At 37.6% G+C, this 22,410-nt stretch overlaps 1 protein-coding gene across 4 annotated transcripts in view; it reads right to left on the bottom strand.

The window, feature by feature from the left end:
• LOC120860981 (AP-3 complex subunit sigma-1) overlaps positions 1 to 22,410 on the bottom strand; it is a 72,173-nt gene that overhangs the window by 10,903 nt on the left and 38,860 nt on the right. For all 4 annotated transcript variants that reach the window (XR_005720471.1, XM_040236691.1, XM_040236693.1 and 1 more), the window contains exon 4: positions 17,708 to 17,779. Coding sequence is in view for 3 of the 4 variants with exons in the window: in XM_040236691.1 (XP_040092625.1) it covers positions 17,708 to 17,779 (72 nt within the window). In the remaining variant the exon portion in view is untranslated. The remainder of the gene's footprint in view (positions 1 to 17,707; positions 17,780 to 22,410) is intronic.

The following is a 22,410-nucleotide window of genomic DNA, read 5'->3' on the forward strand; positions in this document are numbered from 1 at the left end:
AGTATTCCCGCCTTTGTGCAATGCAAAAGACCTGGGTTCAATCCCTGGGTCAGGAAGATCCCCTGGAGAAGGAAATGGCAACCCACTCCTGTACTCCTGCCTGGAAAATCCCACGGATGGAGGAGCCTGGTAGGTCCATGGGGTCACAAAGAGTCTGACATGACTGGGCGACTTCACTTACTTTCCTTTCCAGCATAGCAGAGCGCCACCTGGGAAGTGGCGCTTTTGTTATATTATAGGAAGTGGTGCTTTCTTTATATTATAGGTACTTTAATAATACTTTGGGGCTCAGTTGATAAAGAATCCACCTGCAATGCAGGAGACCCTGGTTCGATTCCTGGGTCGGGAAAATCTGCTGGAGAAGGGATAAGCTACCCACTCCAGTATTCTTGGGCTTCCCTTGTAGTTTAACTGGTAAAGAATTCTCCTGCAATGCAGGAGACCTGGGTTTGATCTCTGGGTTGGGAAGATCCCTTGGAGAAGCAACAGGCTACCCACTTCAGTATTCTGCCTAGGAGAATATACAGTCCATGGGGTCACAAAGAGTTGGAAAGACTGAGCGACTTTCACTTTTAATAATACTTTTACCCCAAAGCTCTCTTTACATAACTAATTACTCAGATTTTTCATGATCAAAAACATTACAATGACAAAAATATCATTTTCCATTGGGGAGAAAAACTATAACCCAGGTGTTTTATCATAAGGAATTTACTGAATCAAAAATCACCAATTCAAAGCTGAAGTGGGTGTCAAAGAGCAGTATACTATGCTATAATATGCATTTTTAAAATAATGTGGCAGCATTAAGAATGGAGACTGTGAAATTAGACAGGTGTAAATGCTGACTCTATCACTTATTAGTTGTACACCCTTCAGTAGTTACTTGACCTCTCTGTTTCTTATCTGTAAAACAGAGGTAGAACAGTATAGGTACCTCATACAGTTATCATAAGAATTAAACAAATTCATGAAAGGTACTGTAGCACAGTACCTTACAGGTTTGTTTTTTTTTTTAAACAAAAGCTTTTAAAAAGTTAAATATAGAATTAAACTATTCAATTTTTATTCTTTTAGGATTTCATGCAAATATATTCATGATTTTTAAAATATCTTATCATTATTTACTAATGTTTCATTTTGGAAACTTGGACACTTCACACTCCAATTCTGAAAAATTCTATAAATTATTCTTCCTTAACAAACAAAATAAAATCAGAAGCTACAGAAGCTTTAAAAAATAGTACTAAATATCATCACTTTGACTAATATCCTTTCTGTTACTAGATAAAATTTATTAAAACTCTGTTTTGATGCTGCTGGACTTATAGTATCTGATTTAATTCTCACATTAACCTGTTACACTGAGAGAATAAACCAGCTTACTCAAGATACATAAGCTAACACATAGCAAATTAATGACTCAAACCTAAATCTGATTGATCCAAGTCCAATACTTTGTTTTCTTCTGTTAACAATAGTAAATGAAATAATTTATTCATAATAAGTACAGCAAGTTATTTTTTAGTCTTAATCTATGAAAATCCAGTTAAAGGTCAAGAAGGTAATCAGGTGATAAAATTACCTTATAATAGCTATTAAGAACTGTATGTGTAAAAAGTGTTCAGAAAGAAAAGTCATGGCAGGGAGAAATATCAATAACCTCAGATATGCAGATGACACCACCCTTATAGCAGAAAGTGAAGAGGAACTAAAAAGCTTCTTAATGAAAGTGAAAGAGAAGAATGAAAAAGCTGGCTTAAAACTCAACATTCAAAAAATGATCATGGCATCTGGTCCTATCACTTCACGGAAAATAGATGGGGAAAAAACAAACAGTGGCAGACTTTTATTTTCTTGGCTCCAAAATCACTGCAGATGGTGAGTGCAGCCATGAAATTAAAAGACACTTGCTCCTTGGAAGAAAAGCTATGACCCAGATAGCATATTAAAAAGCAGAGACATTACTCTACCAACAAAAGTCCGTCTAGTCAAAGCTATGGTTTTTCCAGTGGTCATGGATGAATGTGAGAGTTGGACTCTAAAGAAAGCTGAGCACCAAGGAATTGATGCTTTTGAACTGTGGTGTTGGAGAAGACTCTTGGGGGTCCCTTGGACTGAAAGGAGATCAAACCAGTCAATCCTAAAGAAAATCAGTTCCTGAATATTCTTTGGAAGGACTGATGCTGAAACTGAAACTCCAACACTTTGGCCACCTGATGCTAAGAACTGACTCACTGGAAAAGACCCTGATGATGGGAAAGATTGAAGGCAGGAGGAGACGGGGACGACAGCGATGGTTGGGTGGCATCACTGATGTGACGGATATGAGTTTGAGTAGGCTCTGGGAGTTGGTGATGGACAGAGAAGCCTGGCGTGCTGCAGTCCATGGGGTTGCAAAGAATTGGACAGGACTTAGCGACTGAACTGAACTGAGGGGAAAGAGATTCATTAAAACTTCTCTTTTAGCAGTAGAAATTCCTCTCTTCTTTGTAAAACAAATTCTTATGAGATAGCATGACTTGTAACACTGATAGATGTGAGCAATTCCACCAGCCCCATTTGGCTCAGGCTTTCTTGTGGCTTCATCCCTACACACACATCCCTACACACTGTTCTACTGCCTTTTGAAACATCTCAGAACACAAGCACTAGACTGATAGAACTGTAGATTTCAGTAATACTGAAATGTCTGCCAAGTTTAGAGGTATCAAAATATTAGCAGCCTACCAGTGTGAGTTGTAAGCAACAAATTCTAAGAATGTATGCAAATTTGTTCTCAAAGTTAAAAAAATCCTTATGAAAGCAAATTTAGATCCTGAAGAGACAGAAAATATGAGCTAAATTCCTAAACATAATCTCAGTCGACTATTATAAAGATAATAAATGCCTAAAGACGGTATTCTCAGTGAGGAGGCACCGTAAGTTATGTAGAAATCCAAGGAGATTAACAGTGGGAAAGAGAACTATCAACTGGGAGGCTACTCCAATACTACCCAGGTTGCTGTTCTTCAGTTGCTAAGTCGTGTCCGACTCTTTGCAACCCCCCGGGGACTGAGCACGCCAGATGTCCAAAGTAAGGTATGGCACACGAGGGGAGGAAATTTAGAAGGTGAACATGTCCAGTGACAGAAAAATTCATGTTCCAAGAATTGAGAAGAATTTTGGCAGACTTAGTAAGAGAAAGAGGATAAGCTCTGCTTTTAGCCTAGTCCTAACTCATATGGATGACATATTTCAGTACTTTGTTTTATAAATCTTACTAAAAACAGATTTTTATGGAAATAAAAGGGTAATAATATGCTTATAATACAACTCATCTACTAAACTGCTTTGATGTTCACCTAAAAGTTCAATAAGTTTTCACTCTCTTTTATGAATTTTTTTAAGTGTTTAAAAAGTGGCAAATACCACATTAATGATATACTTTTGCTTTAAAAAAAAAAATGCCCTATCTACCCAACCACACAGCTTCTTCTGGACATAGACCATAACTTTTAAATTTCATTTTTACTTTTTAAAAACTTCACCATATAAGAAAAACAGAAACATATATAAAAATAGTCTCTACCACCCTCTGCTTCTGTTATTAGGTCCCTCTATCCAAAGATAATCACAGTTACTTGTATCTTATATATCCTTCTAGAAAACTGACCCACATGCTTGTTATATGTGTGTGCATATCTAATGTACACAAATGAGATTACATTGTACACACTATTCTCATAGTTCTACAAGAAAATAAAAATTGAATTGAAAGTTACAGGCAAGAGAAAACGAGCCTGTCAGTTAATAAAGTAATAAAAGTTACTGGAGCCAGATACATGTACAAAAACGATCAGTGGAACTGTTGGTAAGAGCAAACAAAAATATAAAATTAAAATGGTGACTATACCACATTAATTATCACACATCTAAAAATGAGAGAAATATACAGATTCTTTAGGAATATAGGTAAGTTATTAAACGAACAAATGAGTGGGGCAGAACAATATCTACAATATAGTCCCATTGAGGTATACTAAAACAAATTACACACATTCACACACTTGGATATACCCAGAAAAATTCTGGAAAGGCACATAAATAATTTTTAAAATATGACTTTATCTTTTAAGAGCTGTTTTAGGTTCACAACAAAATTAAGATGAAGGTGCAGAGACTATCCCACACAAGCAGCCCTGGCCTCTGACACACACTGCCTACTGAGAGTGGCAAATTTGTTAAAGCCAATGAACCTGCACGGAGACAAGATCACCCGAAGTCATAGTCGCTCTCAGAGCTCTCTTCTGCTGTCTACATTCTATGACGCACAGCCATCACTGCTGTGTCCCAGAGAGTACCCCAAATGCCCGCTTTGGTCCATGTATTCATCCCTTCCCCTCCTTCCCCAACGCTGACAACTACTAACCTTTTCAGTATTTGCATAGCTTTGCCTTTTCCATAATGCCATGCCTTTGGAATGGCATTCTTTCTTCCTCAGTCCTCCAGTCCCATTCCTTAGGTAACTACTATCTATTAAAAAATATTTGTAACACATCGTACACCTATTGGAATGGCTAAAGCCCTTTGGAATCATGCAGTTCAGTCTTCTCTGATTGGTTTCCTATACTTAGCAATATGTATGTTAAGGTTCATCAGCATCTTTTCATAGTTTGATCATTTGTTTTTAGCACTGAATAAAATTCCACCGATTGGATATAACACAGCTTGTTTTTCTATTTACCACTGAAGGACACCTCGGTTACTTTCAAGTTTTGGCAACTGTGAAAAGAGCTGCTATAATCATCCATGGGCATGCTATTGTATGGATGCAAGTTTTCAGCTCTTTTGGGCAAACACCAAGGAGCACAGTTGCTGGATTGCATGATAACAGTATGCTTACTTTTTAAAAGAGAAATTGCCAAACTGTTGTCCACAGTGACTACCATTTTGCATTCCCACTGGAAATGAGAATTCCTGTTGCTCCACATCATTACCAGAATTTGATGTTATCGATGCTCTGGACTTTAGCCATCCCAATAGGTGTACAATGGGTTACAAATATTTTCTAATAGATAGTAGTTACCTAAGGAATGGGACTGGGGGACTGAGGAAGAAAGGAGAATTACTTTCTTCTATAGTTTTTGTTCATTCGTTTTGAAAACTTTTAACACAAGTATATAGTGCTAAAGAAAAAAAAAAGCTTCCAAAAAGAGTTCAGAGGAACAATTTTAAAGGCAACAGCCACGTATGTATTTAAGTAATTTAAGAGGTAACTCAAAGGTGCTGAATGTTTGTGAGTGATAAGAGAAGACAAGCATGCCATCTTCTACATTGCTGAACAATAACTCTTTTTATGGGTCAATGAAGAACATGAGACTTCTGCTTAAAACTACTGTAACATAAAAGTTTATGTGGTCTCTGTATTATTTTATTATTATTTATACAGCATTATAATGTCCACTGTTGGCCTCTAATAAGAGCATCTAATAAGAATTAGATGACAATATGACAACACTTTTCCTTCAAAATCATTTATCTCAATTATCTTAAAATTAAAAAGTTAAAAAAAATGGCATTCTTTTTATACATAACAGTTTACCCCATCAATAAACCACATTTATTAGATATTTATATATAGTGCTACAGACAGCAGCATCTTGGTTGAGTAAAGCCTATATAATCATTGGAGAGTAAACAAAGATTAAATCAAACACATTTCACTTTTTAACAGTTACAAGTCAACCAGGTAGAAACAAGCATCTAAAACCAAACAAATGGAAGGAGGTCAAATTACATAGAGTCCTTTCTATGGATTGTCACTTGTTTTCAAAACATAAAAGCTACTTTGCTGTAATTTATGCTAGAAATGAGGTCCTTGGCACCAAACGACTTTTAATTTGCCTACACTAATATCTTACTACAGGGGTAGTCAAGTAAAACATGGCATATACAATATTTCACTTAAGAATGAAGCTGATACATATATATTGATATGGAAGGATCTAAAGGAGATGAAGACAAAAGCAAGGCATAGAACATTATGTGAAATAAAAACATAATAATTCACTGAACCAAGAGAACTACGCATATCCTTGAAAATACACACAAAGTCCAGAAGCCTCCCAAGCCACACTATTAAGAGGAATGACTTCTAGGAGCACCGTGCGGTAGGGGTGAGTTGGTGCACCGAGGGGGATGAGGGAAGAAGAGCTTTCATGTTTAATCATATAGCCTTCAGTGTTATCTGACTTGTTTCTAAAGGAGGTAAGTATTATTATTTTAATTTTAAAACAATAAAACATATGAGTAACATTGCAATGTTAATAGCTGTCTGTGTGCCTGTGAGAAAAAGACAGAGGCACATAGATATCACACGTCCTCCTAAAACAAGTGTGAGCTACTTGAGGACTGGGGTAGGAGACAGTTCCCACATAATCCTGCAGAGTGTGAAGGACTCCATAAATATTCTGTAAAATCCGTTTTACAAAGAACACCTTTCTCTTCCCTTCTTGCAAAAAGAGCAGGAGTTTTGAAAAGGGGTGAAGAGGAGGCAAAGCAGAGTTACAAGTCTACTGTAAAAACTATAGTACTGTTAAGATATGATTTTTTTATTAGGACAGAAAAGCCAATTATGATGAAATGACATATTATTTAAGTACAGCTCAGCTCAGTTCAATCACTCAGTCATGTCCAACTCTTTCCAACCCCATGGTCTGCAGCATGCCAGGCTTCCCTGTCCATCACCAACTCCTGGAGTCCACCCAAACTCACGCCCATCACGTCAGTGATTCCATCCAACCATCTCATCCTCTGTCGTCCCTTTCTACTCCCTCCTTCAATCTTTCCCAGCATCAGGGTCTTTTTCAATGAGTCAGTTCTTCGCATCAGGTGGCCAAAGTGTTGGAGTATCAGCTTCAGCATCAGTCCTTCCAATGAACACCTAGGACTGATTTCCTTTAGGATTGACTGGTTTGATCTCCTTGCAGTCCAAGGGACTCTCAAAAGTCTTCTGCAACACCACAGTTCAAAGCATCAATTCTGCGGTGCTCAGCTTCCTTTAGAGTCCAACTCTCACATCCATAGGTGACTACTGGAAAAATCATAGCTTTGGCTAGATGGACCTTTGTTCGTAATGTCTGCTTTTTAGTACGCTGTGTAGGTTGGCCATAGCTTTTCTTTCTAGGAGCAAATGTCTTTTAATTTCATGGCTGCAATCACCATCTGCAGTGATTTGGAGCCCCTCAAAATAAAGTCTGTCACTGTTGCCACTGATTCCTCATCTATTTGCCATGAAGTGATGGGGCCAGATGCCATGATCTTAGTTTTCTGAATGTTGAGTTTTAAGCTAATGCTTTCACTCTCCTCTTTCACTTTCATCAAGAGGCTCTTTAGCTCTTCTTCGCTTTCTGCCATAAGGGTGGTGTCATCTGCATATCTGAGCTTATTGATACTTCTCCCAGCAATCTTGATTCCAGCTTGTGCTTCACCCAGCCCGGCATTTCATATGATGTACTCTGCATTTAAATTAAATAAGCAGGGTGACAATATACAGCCTTGACATACTCCTTTCCTGATTTGGAATCAGTCTGTTGTTCCACGTCCTGTTCTAACTGTTGCTTCTTGAGCTGCATACATATTTCTCAGGAGACAGGTCAGGTGGTCTGGTATTCCCATCTCTTTCAGAATTTTCCAGTTTGTTGTGATCCACACAGTCAAAACTTTGGTGTAGTCAACAAACCAAAAGGAGATGTTTTTCTGGAACTCTTGTTTTTTCGGATGATCCAGCGGGTATTGGCAATTTGATCTCTGGTTCCTCTGCCTTTTTAAAATCCAGGTTGAACATCTGGAAGTTCATGGCTCATGTACTGCTGAACTTGGCTTGGAGAATTTTGAGCATTACTTTGTTAGTGTGTAAGATGAGTACAATTGTGCAGTCATTTGAGCATTCTTTGGCATTGTCTTTCTTTGGGATTGGAATGAAAACTGACCTTTTCTAGTCCTGTGGCCACTGTTGAGTTTTCCAGGTTTGCTGGCATATTGAATGCAGCACTTTCATGACATCTTCTTTTAGGATTTGGAATAGCTCAACTGGAATCCCATCACCTCCACTAGCTTTACATTTGATCACTAAAAACATCATTATGAACCACTGAAAAGGAAAAATGCTGACAATTAAATTATGACGAGCTATAGAATTGTAAATGTATATTGATCTAAATTAAAAGACACTTGCTCCTTGGAAGAAAAGCTATGACCAACCTAGACAGCATACTAAAAAGCAGAGACATTACTTAACCGACAAAAGTCCGTCTAGTCAAAGCTACGGTTTTTCCAGTAGTCATGTATGGATGTGAGAGTTGGACCACAAAGAAAGCTGAGTGCCGAAGAATTGATGCTTTTGAACTGTGGTGCTGGAGAAGACTCCTGAGCATCCCTTGGACAGCAAGGATATCAAACTAATCAATCTTAAAGGAAATCAGTCCTGAATATTCATTGGAAGGACTGATGCTGAAACTGAAGCTCCAATACTTTGGCAACCTGATGGAAAGAACTGACTCATTAGAAAAGACTCTGATGCTGGGAAAGACTGAAGGCAGGAAGAGAAGGGGATGGCAGAGATGAGATGGATGGCATCATGGACTCAATGGACATGAGTTTGAGCAAGCTTTGAGAGTTGGTGATGGACAGGGAAGCCTGGTGTGCTGCAGTCCATGGGGTGGCAAAGAATCGGACACAACTGAGTGACTGAACTGAACTGATCTCAAAAATGTTAAATATGTGACAGAAAATCAGCATTTTAGAATCAATGAAATATGATATTTTCTTATCATGCTTTAGCTCCACAGGTATTTATAAATAAAAGCAAAGCTATAATGAAAAATTTTAAGTAAAAAAATGGATGTCTTTGAGTTTTACTGGAGTCACACCAACATTAAAAAAAGAGCTTACCTTCAGAAATATATCTTCTCAAAATGTACTTATCAGAACTTCATTAAATCTAAAAATATGTTAAATTTTTGTATAATTATTTTCCAACGGGTTAGCTGACATGTCAAAGTGTTATACAAATCAAAGCTTTCACTTGGTAATGTCATTAACCTGACATAAGAAAGTACTTGCTTATTTGCTAAGGAAGTACCTGGTTCTATAGGTATGTGTTTAACATTGAGATTGATGCAACTGAGCAGGTTCTGCTGCTCCAGAGCACAATCTCCACATAAACTTCTCTGTTCTTTAATATTACATCATGAAAGAAAAGTCTAAACTATGACAACTTTGAAAATGATTTTGAAAGGAATTAAGAGTATATTTTGCTAGTCCATCAAAATTTTGATAAAATTTTCAAGACAAAATGGAAAGGGAAAGCATACAACATACTTTCAGTTCAGTCGCTCAGTCATATCCCATTCTTTGTGACCCCATGAATCGTAGCATGCCAGGCCTCCCTGTCCATCACCAACTCCCGGAGTTTACCCAAACACATATCCATTGAGTTGGTGATACCATCTCACCATCTCATCCTCTGTCATCCCCTTCTCCTCCTGACTTCAATCTTTCCCAACATCAGGGTCTTTTCAAATGAGTCAGCTCTTTGCATCAGGTGGCCAAAATATTGGAGTAGAAGGAAATGGCAACCCACTCCAGTATTCCTGCCTGGAGAATCCCAGGGATGGAGGAGCCTGGTAGGCTACAGTCCATGGGGTCACAAAGAGTCAGACAGGACTGAGCAACTTCACTTCAGCTTCAACATCAGTCCTTCCAATGAACACCCAGGACTGATTTCTTTTAGGATGGACTGGTTGGATCTCCTTGCAGTCCAAGGGACTCTCAAGAGTCTTTTTCAACAACACAGTTCAAAAGCATCAGTTCTTCTGTGCTCAGCTTTCTTTACAGTCCAACTCTCACATCCATACATGACCACTGGAAAAACCATAGCCTTGACTAGATGGACCTTTGTTGACAAAGTAATGTCTCTGCTTTTTAATATGCTGTCTAGGTTGGTCATAACTTTTCTTCCAAGGAGTAAGCGTCTTTTAATTTCATGGCTGCAGTCACCATCTGCAGTGATTTTGGAGCCCAAAAACATAAAGTCTGACACTGTTTCCCCATCTATTTCCCATGAAGTGATGGGACCGGATGCCATGATCTTTGTCTTCTGAGTGTTGAGCTTTAAGCCAACTTTTTCACTCTCCTCTTTCACTTTCATCAAGAGGCTCTTTAGTTCTTCTCCACTTTCTGCCATAAGGGTGGTGTCATCTGCATATATGAGGTTACTGATATTTCTCCCAGCAATCTTGATTCCAGCTTTTGCTTCATCCAGCCCAGCGTTTCTCATGATGTACTCTGCATAGAAGTTAAATAAGCAGGGTGACAATATACAGCCTTGATGTACTCCTTTTCCTATTTGGAACCAGTCTGTTGTTCCATGTCCAGTTCTAACTGTTGCTTCCTGACCTGCATACAGGTTTCTCAAGAGGCAGGTCAGGTGGTCTGGTATTCCCATCTCTTTCAGAATTTTCCACAGTTTATTGTGATCCACACAGTCAAAGGCTCTGGTGTAGTCAATAAAGCAGAAATAGATGTTTTTCTGGAACTCTCTTGCTTTTTTGATGATCCAGTGGATGTTGGCAATTTGATCTCTGGTTCCTCTGCCTTTTCTAAAACCAGCTTGAACATCTGGAATTTCACAGTTCACATATTGCTGAAGCCTGGCTTGGAGAATTTTGAGCATTACTTTTCTAGCCTGTGAGATGGAGTGCAATTGTGTGGTAGTTTGAGCATTCTTTTGTATGGAATTAAAATTGACCTTTTCCAGTCCTGTGACCACTGCTGAGTTTTCAAATTTGCTGACATATTGAGTATAGCACTTTCACAGCATCATCTTTTAGGATTTGAAATAGCTCAACTGGAATTCCATCATCTCCACTAGCTTTGTTTGTAGTGATGCTTCCTAAGGCCCACTTGACTTCACATTCCAGGATGTCTGGCTCTAGGTGAGTGATCATACCATCGTGATTATCTCAGTCATGAAGATCTTTTTTCATACAGTTCTTCTGTGTATTCTTGCCACCTCTTAATATCTTCTGCTTCTGTTAGGTCCATTTCTGTCCTTTATTGATCCCATCTTTGCATGAAATGTTCTCTTGGTATCTCTAATTTTCTTGAAGAGATCTCTAGTCTTTCCTATTCTATTGTTTTCCTCTCTTTCTTTGCATTGATCACTGAGGAAGGCTTTCTAATCTCTCCTTGTTATTCTTTGGAACTCTGCATTTAAATGGGTATATCTTCCTTTTCTCCTTTGCTTTTTGCTTCTCTTCTTTTCACAGCTATTTGTAAGGCCTCCTCAGACAGCCATTTTGCTTTTTTGCATTTCTTTTTCTTGGAGATGGTCTTGATCCCTGTCTCCTGTACAATATCACGAAGCTTGGTCCATAGTTCATCAGGCACTCTGTCTATCAGATCTAGTCCCTTAAATCTATTTCTCACTTCCATTGTATAATCATAAGGGATTTGATTTGACAACATACTTTAATATACTATAATATACTAATAATAATTAATACATTTTTAAAATTGCTGAATATGCCTCAGTCTTTCTCTCTTCTATATTAGACATTTCTTGTTCCATTTTCCTTGACCTGTAAACTATGTTTCCATTTTAATCTTTTTATCTCTCAAAATATATTTATTAGAACTTCATTAAACCTAAAAATACATTAAATTTTTGTGTAATTATTCTTCAGGAGGATAGCTGACATACCAAAGTCCTATATAAATAAAAACTTTCACCTGATAATGTCATGAACCTGAAGAAAGTCTTTGCTGAGGAATCAACTGGTTCTATAAGTATGCAGTTAATATTAACCACATATAACTTTTAACCACGAACATATAACATTAACCACAAATAACATTTTCAGTCTTTCTTGACTTTTTATGCTACAATATGGATAATGTGTTCTACCTTTCTATTTACTCAGATATGTCTGTTTAAATTTATCCCCTGAAAATGTTAATTTTGACATTTTTTTCCTTTTCCAGAAATTCCACTAACTCCTCTAGTAGTTACATATACTTTCTCATGGAGCATATGTACTGATTGTTCAGCCTATTTTTCATTTCTCTTGTTGAGATGGCTTTTTTTAAAAAGAAAGAAAACAAGCAATGGACATCAGTATAAGATTTTGTGAAATTTGAGCAAAATCTGTATTTTAGTTAATAAAATTGCATCATATGTTAGTTTCCTATTTTTTTATAACATACTATTTCTATATATATATATATTTTTTCTCTGCTTACTCACTGGTACTTAGGTGTGGTTGCTGAGATCTCTTAAAGTTTCATTTCTTCCGTTGGTGGAAGGTAAAGGAGACTCTTACCCTATGTCCTGTGGTTTAAGGACTGGCTATCAAACTCTTTAAGCAAGAGTGGGCTAGAGGAAACCACCTCAGCTCTTAATTCTTCATTCTCCTGGCCTGAACGGTAGGAAAGATACTGAGGCCTCCAATTAGATATCCCTTACTCTGATCATGTTTTTGGGGGGGGTGGGGGAAGAAGCAGGGAAAAATAAAGCACATTATAGCTGTCAATGTCAAAGTCATATATGCTCCAAACCAAGCTCTTTATAAATCTTTAGCTCTATCATCTTTGCCCTGGGATTTGATGGTGTGTTGCAGTATTAGCAACAACCTGGGGCTGCCCAATTAGAGCCAGGGTGTGCAGGAAATGGGCAGGTAACACAACTGAGCAAATAAGCAGACCTTCCCAGTAAACCCACAATGGCCATGTAAGTAAGAAATAAACCAAGTTACTCATATTTCAGATCTTACAACTGTAACATAACTGAATTGTAATAAAGAGTTTGACTCTATTTTTGATGTCTGCCTGCTGACAGCTTGCAAGCCCCACTGTTCTTCCTTCCTCTCCTGCCCACATCTGGCAGAACTGATAAGAAAGTCCATGTGCTCCTTCCTTTACACTGCCAGGAAATTCAAACTATGCAAGACCTGAGCTACATGTGGAAACCCTCATTCCAGCCCCAACCACATAAAACCCCAAGATAGTCACTCTTCTTGTTCTCCCCCAAATGCTGATTATGTGACTGATAAAACGTCTCATATCAGACCTTCTTGGTGTACGTGTGGTATTTTCAGTCTCTACATCCAAATAAATTTTGGGTTGGGGGTACTATTCCATTCTTCAGGGTGACTACAAATATTAGCTTATGTGACTGATAAAGAAACTGTTACTTAAAGGCTGGTAATGAGAAGCTCAACAACAATCACAATAAAGGAAAAGACAATGGCTTAGGGGTTGGTTAGTAGGCCACATGGACATTATTGTATTGGAGATTAGAAAGTTAGTGATCCAAATTTGTACCGGTATAACATTGGCAAAAAAGCAGAAAAATTTACCCGTGAAAACTCATTTCTCTTTAACATAAAAACTGATGATTTTCCAGATATTATCAGCTTTGTTACCATGGATCCCAAAGAGATAGCATGTAGGACAAGATAAACATACTGCATGAATTAGAAATAATCCGTTTGTTACTATTTGTTAACAAATCAGCAATACGTGAACCGTGAACTCCCGGATGTTCAAGCTGGTTTTAGAAAAGGCAGAGGAACCAGAGATCAAATTGCCAATATCTGCTGGATCATCAAAAAAGCAAGAGAGTTCCAGAAAAACATCTATTTCTGTTTTATTGACTATGCCAAAGCCTTTACTGTGCGGATCACAATAAACTATGGAAAATTCTGAAAGAGATGGGAATACCAGACCACCTGACCTGCCTCTTGAGAAACCTGTATGCAGGTCAGGAAGCAACAGTTAGAACAGGACATGGAACAACAGATCAGTTCCAAATAGGAAAAGGAGTACGTCAAGGCTGTATATTGTCACCCTGCTTATTTAACTTATATGCAGAGGACATCATGAGAAATGCTGGACTGGAAGAAACACAAGCTGGAATCAAGATTGCTGGGAGAAATATCAATAACCTCAGATATGCAGATGACACCACCCTTATGGCAGAAAGTGAAGAGGAACTAAAGAGCCTCTTGATGAAAGTGAAAGAGGAGAGTGAAAAAGTTGGCTTAAAGCTCAACATTCAGAAAATGAAGATCATGGCATCTGGTCCCATTACTTCATGGGAAATAGATGGGGAAACAGTAGAGACAGTGTCAGACTTTATTTTTTTGGGCTCCAAAATCACTGCAGATGGTGACTGCAGCCATGAAATTAAAAGACACTTACTCCTTGTAAGAAAAGTTATGACCAACCTAGATAGTATATTCAAAAGCAGAGACATTACTTTGCCAACTAAGGTCTGTCTAGTCAAGGCTATGGTTTTTCCAGTGGTCATGTATGGATGTGAGAGTTGGACTGTGAAGAAGGCTGAGTGCCGAAGAATTGATGTGTTTGAACTGTGGTATTGGAGAAGACTCTTGAGGGTCCCTTGGACTGCAAGGAGATCCAACCAGTCCATTCTGAAGGAGATCAGCCCTGGGATTTCTTTGGAAGGAATGATGCTAAAGCTGAAGCTCCAGTACTTTGAACACCTCATGCGAAGAGTTGACTCATTGGAAAAGACTCTGATGCTGGGAGGGATTGGGGGCAGGAGAAGAAGGGGACGACCGAGGATGAGATGGCTGGATGGCATCACGGACTCGATGGACATGAGTCTGAGTGAACTCCGGGAGACGGTGATGGACAGGGAGGCCTGGCGTGCTGCGATTCATGGGGTTGCAAAGAGTCGGACACGACTGAGCGACTGAAATGAACCGAACTGAATGCTATTTGTTACTGTAGCATAAACTAATCCATCTTGACTGATAACGGAAGGGGTATTCTTTACAACTTCCTTCTTTCCTTTACCAAAGTGTGGTCTAACAGCACTCAGAAGGTTGTGCAGAAAACCGTATTTACCCCTAAGAAGAAATGAGCTAAGATATTTAGGAGATCGCTGACTGCTAGAAGGTCCAGGGTTGCTTGGAAGCTGAAAACAAGGCTATTTTCACAGAAGGGGTAAAAAAAGACTAGCACTGTTTTAGATAGAGAGTATAGGGACAAAAAAAGACCCTGATGCTGGGAAAGACTGTAAACAAAAGGAGAAGGGGGCGGCAGAGGATGAGATGGTTGGATGGCATCACTGATTCAATGGACATGAGTTTGGGCAAATTTCGGGAGACAGTGGAGGACAGAGGAGCCTGGAGTGCTGTAGTTCATGGGGCGACAAAGAGTTGGACATGACTTAGCAGCTGAACATCAACAACAACTAACAGGGACAAGAAATGTCTATCTGACTGGTCTGTAACCTCTGTTAAACTGAAGCTTTGTTCTCATTGCATTGAAGAAAAATTAAAACAAGATTTGAGGCCATAAAGAAGAGGCACAGCTAATTTTGGCAGGGTTCCAAAACAGTGATATATGGTTGTGTGATATGAACAGGCTATGCACACTATATATATGATCCTATACAGACATATTTGCTTGTGTATTTAATTGTACCCCAAAATCTAGAAATACACATACTCTAAAATGCTAACACTAGTGTCAATTAAACAAGGAGGTGATTAGACCAGGGTAGTTCTAATATATTAACAGTCTGCATGAGCAAAGTAAAACCTAAGCCTGAAATGCCTCAAGGTTAAGAAATGAAAACCTGAGAACAACCAACATACACAGCCAACCTGGCTTTCCCAAATAATGTAACTGCTTAAGCAACAGCCAGGGCTTCCCTGAGAGCTCAGTTGGTAAAGAACCGGCCTGCAGTGCGGGAGACCTGGATTCGATCCCTGGGTTGGAAAGACCCACTGGAGAAGGCAAAGGCTACCCACTCCAGTATTCTGGCCTGGAGAATTCCATGGACTATATAGTCCACGGGGTCACAAAGAGTTGGATACAACTGAGCAACTTTCACTTTCACGCAACAGCCACTTTTACTTTCAAGCAACTTTCACTTTTTCACTTTCATCAGATAATTCCCTTGCTTTGCTTCTGCTGCTTCTCTATAAACGTCTTTCATTTAGCTTGCATCAGTGGAGTGCTCATAACCACTTCTGGCTTGGTGTTGACCAATCTGAATCCATTTTTATGCAAATAAACTTAAAATGTTTAATGTGCCTCAATTTATCTTTCAATACTAGACAATCTCTGAAATTGAGATGGCTTCTATTTATTTTCTTATTTTTTTTTCTGATTTTTCTAAAATGAATGTATATTAATGTAAAATAGAAGTTTTAAAAACACTGTGTGTCATGTATGGAAGGTATATATATAGGTAGAGTTTAATTTTTCCATTAAGGAAAATTTTTCTGTTACAAATGCAACAACTTTACTCTTACTGCAACATTTTATAATAGAATCCTTGATTTTCTCAAAAAATTGCTACATAAGCTAATGATCTTTGAGCAGTCACTTTAAAAATAGAATTTTAAACATTTTAACCATGTACCAAAACATACTTTAGAATACTGTGAACCCTAAGGCCTAAAAATAACAGCTGTCTTTGTAAGTGCAAATAGTATAAGATAGATAATAGAAAAAAGCAACAGAAAACTAAAAAGGATTCTCTTAAAAATATCAAGCTTAAGTTCTTTGTGCAAAATGAGTCAATATATGAAATTAAATCACTGAGTAGATGAGAAATGTGACCGAAAGGACTGGCTAATGGTAAATGTATTCTTCTATGTTCACAAATAATAAAATGCATTCTTTTTGTTATGTCTTGATTGTGGTATGCATTTGCCAAAACTTAGTAAAATGTATGCTTAAAGCTGCTGAATTTTATGTATGTGAATTACATTTCAATGAAGCTGACTTTTAAAAATCACAATTTTTTGTTAAAATTTTCATATTATTTCCCAACAATTTTATTCAATGATTTAGCCATTCAGAACAATGTTACATTTTATCAACTTAACAGAGAAAAAAATCCATGTATAGTAGAAGTGGAATCTCTCTTAAATTCCCTATCTCGAACAGCCAGTAACACTGAAGAATTCAGTCATTCAGGCTAAAGAATTCAGTCATTCTTTCTTGCTCTCACCTCCTTTCAATAGACCATCAAGTCCTATCAGTTTTACCTTCTTTCATCTCAACTCTACTGCCTTAGTTCATTTCTTCCTGGACTACCGCAGTACACTTCTAATTTATTTCCTTGTCTTTACTCTCTCACCTACCAATCCACCATCCTTAAAGCAGAAAATTATTTTGTTTTGTCCCCCCCCAAAAATGAACAAACAAAGCAACAACAATGCCAAAAAACACTTGTTTTAAGAAATTAAATTGGTTCAGAATGAAATCCCAAATCCATGGAAGTAAAGGTACTTTAGAATTAGGTTTCATGATCAATATCAAATCTTCCCCTCACAAAAAGCATGTATTTTATATCTCTGCCTGTAGAGTCATCCTCTCCTTTTCTGTCTGTGAAATATCTATGAACCCTTTAACCTTTTTTTCTTTAAAAAAAAAAAAAAATCCAGTTTAAATGTAATTTCCTCCATTCCCATCTCATCCTCTAGATGTGAATTCCTCTAGGTCAGGGTCTTAAGCTTCTTCACTAAACAGTGCCTGGCTAATAGTAAACACAACTAATTAACTGAATAAAGGATTAAAAATAGGATTATTCACTAAATTTATTTTTACTTTGACAAATACAAATTAACATTTTTCTAAGATAAAAAGCTTAGAAAATTTGATAACATAGAAGCTGTACCTTGTCTACATGGAAAATTAAATCCAGTTCACAGACGTTTTCAAAACACTTGTCTAATGTTTCCACAAATACCTAAAGAAAAGAAACAAGGTTAAAAGCTTTTGAGAACTATACAAGTTCATTCAAATCTATTACCTACAAGGCAGACAATCTGTAACTGAGAACTAAGATGTCTAACTCCACTATCACATTTCTCTTTTTTAAATTGAAAACTGTATTAAGTACAAACAGAATAATTATAGACTACTCTTCTAAACTAATTTTCAATATGGTAATAACCAAAATAAACTTCACTGAAAATTATTAAGAACCAGAAATTGTTAGCACCATTACTTACAAAACTACTGACAAATACTCAAATCAGGCTCCCTTTCTTCACATGAGGAAAAAAGAAAGCCTGTCATAAGCGTCTGTCAAGCTGGACAGGCACGGTCCAAGTCTCAACCACATCTAACAGAGACAGCAGTTCTTAATTAGCAAAGCAGGATAAAAGATCATTAAAATTCAAACTCACGGACAGAGCACAGGCTTTTAGAATCAGACTGACCTGGACTCAAACTCTGGCCAGAATTCCTTGTATGACCTTGTATGGGAAAAGGGTAACCCAGTAAGCCTGGCTTGTTCAACCCTACCCATTCCCCAAAATGGACTGCTTACAGACTACTCTCTGACTAGTTCCTGGGAACCCAACTCTGAGCCCTTGGAAGGTTCTGTCTGATAAGAGTGTTTCTGCATGCCTGAGAACCTGGGCCACACTGTACCAGCGTGACCAGACAGGTTATGCTGACAATGTGATTTACGATGAACACATTTTTTTCTCTCAGGTTCTGAAGCTTAAGTAGTTCAGTCACAGAGGTATCATCTGCCTATGTGACTGACCCCTAATAGAGCACCTACCACTGCCCAAAACACATCTACTAGCCAAAGCCACTACTATTTATCTGGTTGTTTAACATATATGATGATTACAAGTTAAAACAAAAATAGAAAATTCCAATTCTGCTAATAAACACTGATATAAAAGAAAGGAAATTATGTGATTGCCAAAACTTTGGAAGTTAGAAAAAAAGTTGTCAGTATTTAAACCAGAGTAATACCACCTATGAAAAATGTAAATAATTTTTTTTAAAGTGCCTTGCAAAATATCATTATAAGTACATGCTCTTAACTTAGGAAAAGAATTTTTAAGATTTGAGGTGTTCAAATGCTAAGTTTAGTTGAAAACTTAAAAACCTGCTTCAGAAAACTCTTAACTTTCAGGTTAGCAAGAATTACTTATAATTAGAATCGAAAGCCCCAAGGCAGGTACATACTACCAATCTGTTACATGGATAAGGTCAATACAGAACTAATAATCTACAAACAGAAATTAAGAAATTAAAAAAAAAACAAATTAATAGGCTTTGGGAATAGTCAAAAAATAATACAGTTGTTGCTGCATTGTATTTCACAAAGAGAAAGATAAAAAGTAAAAAACCAGAAGTGGCATGGTAAATGGCACCCTCTTGTATTTCATTTTTAATGATAAAAGTTTAAAGTCAATTTCAAGGTAACTGTTATCTTCTAAGTAGCTACTCATTAATCTCTGGCCTTAGAAATTCAAAGGCTGGTGGAAGAAAAATTACTTTTAATTTACTAAGAATAATTTTTTAGGTTTTCCTGCATTTTAATACTTATAGCTTTCTAAAAATAAATATAAACATAAAGATATTCAGAAAAATGCCACATTCACGTAATAGTAAACTGAGTCTCCCTTATCAGTGCCCTTCTAACAACAAAACTTCCTTGGGTCTCCTCTCTCTTTAATTACAAAGTTATATGCCTGGGTCTGTATTTCTTGGGCTCTAAAATCACAGCAGATGTTGACTGTAGCCATGAAATCAGAACACATCTACTTCTTGGTAGGAAAGCTATGACAAACCTAGACAGTGTCCTGAAAGCAGAGACGTTACTCTGCAGACAAAGGTCTGTATAGTCAAGGCTATGGTTTTCCCAGTAATCACAAACAATTGTAACAGCTGGACAGTAAAGAAGACGGAGAGCCAAAGAAATGATGCTTTCAAACTATGGTTCCGGAGAAGACTCCTGAGAGTCTCATGGACAGCAAGGAGATCAAACCAGTCAATCTTAAGGGAAATCAACACTGAATATTCATTGAAAGGACTGATGCTAAAGCTGAAGCTCCAGTAATTTGGTCATCTGATGCAAACTGTTGACTCATTGGAAAAGTCTCTGATGCTAGGAAAGATTGAGGGCAGAAGGCGAAGAGAGTGTCAGAGGATGAGATGGCTGGATGGCATCACTGATGCTGTGGACACGAACTTGGGCAAATTTAGGAACATGGTGAGGGAGAGAGAGGCCTGGCGTGCTGCAGTCCATGGGGTCGCAAAGAGTGGGACACGACTAGGTAACTGAACAATAACAATAATGCCTGGGTCACAGGAATCTATCACAAGCTTAGTACCTAAGAGTACTTAGTAGGCTACTAAAATTACAGCTTAGCCTCTAACAATGAAAACTAGGGCAAGTTATTTAACTCCAAGCCTCATTTGGGCATAATAATGGTGCCTATGCCACAGAGTTGTTTTAATGATTAAAAGAATAAGTATAAAGGGCTTAGAACAGTACCTCACCAAAAAAAGTATTCAATATATGTTAGCAAGGATTAAAATATGATATTTAGATGCAGAAATAAAAATGTGCACTAGATAAAATAAATGTCATGAAAATTTCCCTAAGCAATATCACTGATTTGGCAGGCCCTTCTTTATTTTTTTTATTTTTTAAATTTATTTATTTATTTTTAATTTTTACTTTACAATTCTGTATTGGTTTTGGCACAGATTGACATGAATCCACCACAGGTGTACATGCGTTCCCAAACATGAACCCCCTCCCACCCCCCTCCCCACAACATCTCTCTGGGTCATCCCCGCGCGTCAGCCCCAAGCGTGTCATATCCTGCATCAGACATAGACTGGTATTTCTTTAGACTAGATAAAAATATAAAGAATTTCTGGGCTTACAGACTTCTGCTAAATTTCAGGAGCAACCAATCCTACTGTTTCTAATCTATAATATTAAATAAAGTACATAAATGTTAAACTGACATAAGACAAGAAATGCCTTAAACCCAAGAATAGAGGGCATAAGTTTAAAAATATGCTGAGATCAAAAAAATAATAATTTTGTTTAGTCAGCAGCGAGATGTTCTACAGAAACATTGGCTTAGCACAAATAAAGAATCAAAAGACATCAATAAAAATGTACTAACAAAGCTAGGGAAGACAGACTGAACTTAAAATCTGACCAATTACCCTTGAAGAACAACTATGAATACAGTTGCACATAAGATCCAGACTATAGAAAGTACGACGTTTAAAGTACGTAAATAGCACTTGAGTCAGCATATGACTGGATTCTGGAGTGGACTTCCAGTAAACCTGAGCTAGATACTAACGTGCCAATGATTACAGATATTTTTTCTATCAGTAAAAATGAGACATTTATTGTGCATTTACCATGTAGCAGTTAATTGAAACAAATTAAATTCTTGACTTCAATATGAAAAAACTGAGTTGATGAAAGGGCTGTTTTCTGTATTCATGTCATAATGATTCTTTAAGAATTCTTAAAGAACTCAGTGATTCTTACTGTGTGATTAATTTCTATTTTTTAAAATAAAAATGAAAAAAATTTAAGGGCTAATGATGATAATAGCACACAGTGGTAAAGAATCCACCTGCAATGCAGGAAATGGAGGATACAAAACGCAGGTTTGATCCTGGGTTGGGAAGATCTGCTGGAGGAGGAAATGGCAACCCACTACAGTATTCCTGCCCTGGAGAGTCCCGTGGACAGAGGAACCTGGCAGCTACAGCCCATGGGGTTGCAAAGAGTCGGACACAACTGGTATTTTTCAAAATATGTATTTACTTATTTGGCTGCGTCAGGACTTAGTTGTGGCCCACGGGCCTAGCTGTCTTGCAGTATGTGGGATCTTTTCAGTTCCCTGAAGTGAAGTGAAGTGAAATTGCTCAGTCGTGTCCGACTCTTTGCGACCCCATGGACTGTAGCCTACCAGGCTCCCCTGTTCATGGGATTTTCCAGGCAATAGTACGGTATCAAATCGGTAACCCCTGCTTTGGAAGGCAAATTCTTAACCACTGGACCACCAGGGAAGTCCCTACAATTGGTATTTTGAGCACTGACTTAAAATAAAATGAATAAAAATCTTAGCTTTTCCTTACAGAATACCAACTAATAAATAGAAAAATCATGAAAAAAATCACCATTTGGCAAACACCACAATAATTCAGGCAGGAATCATCAAAAGATGCTAAAAACTAATGACCAAATTATGATTCAAAAAAATATTATGTATATACTATCAAAATTATTCTCCATAAGATAATTCTAAGCACAAAGGGGCAAGAGAAGTTTACGCAGGTGAACCTGGCAAGCACTTTATCACAAGTAATGGGACAGAATGACATTATGCATATCCTGATATGATGCATTTGAGAAGGACATAACATTACTTGTGATATTCAAAAATATATAACCCAAATTTAACCATTAAGAAACATCAAATCCAAACTGAGGAATCCTCTGCGAAATAACTGGCTAGTACTCTTCAAAGGATCAAGGTACAAAGGAGATGGGATGAATGGCAGACAAAGGTGAAGAACTATTACAGAGCG

This window comes from Oryx dammah, unplaced genomic scaffold (assembly GCF_014754425.2).
Source record: "Oryx dammah isolate SB20612 unplaced genomic scaffold, SCBI_Odam_1.1 HiC_scaffold_11210, whole genome shotgun sequence".
Taxonomy (NCBI): domain Eukaryota; kingdom Metazoa; phylum Chordata; class Mammalia; order Artiodactyla; family Bovidae; genus Oryx; species Oryx dammah.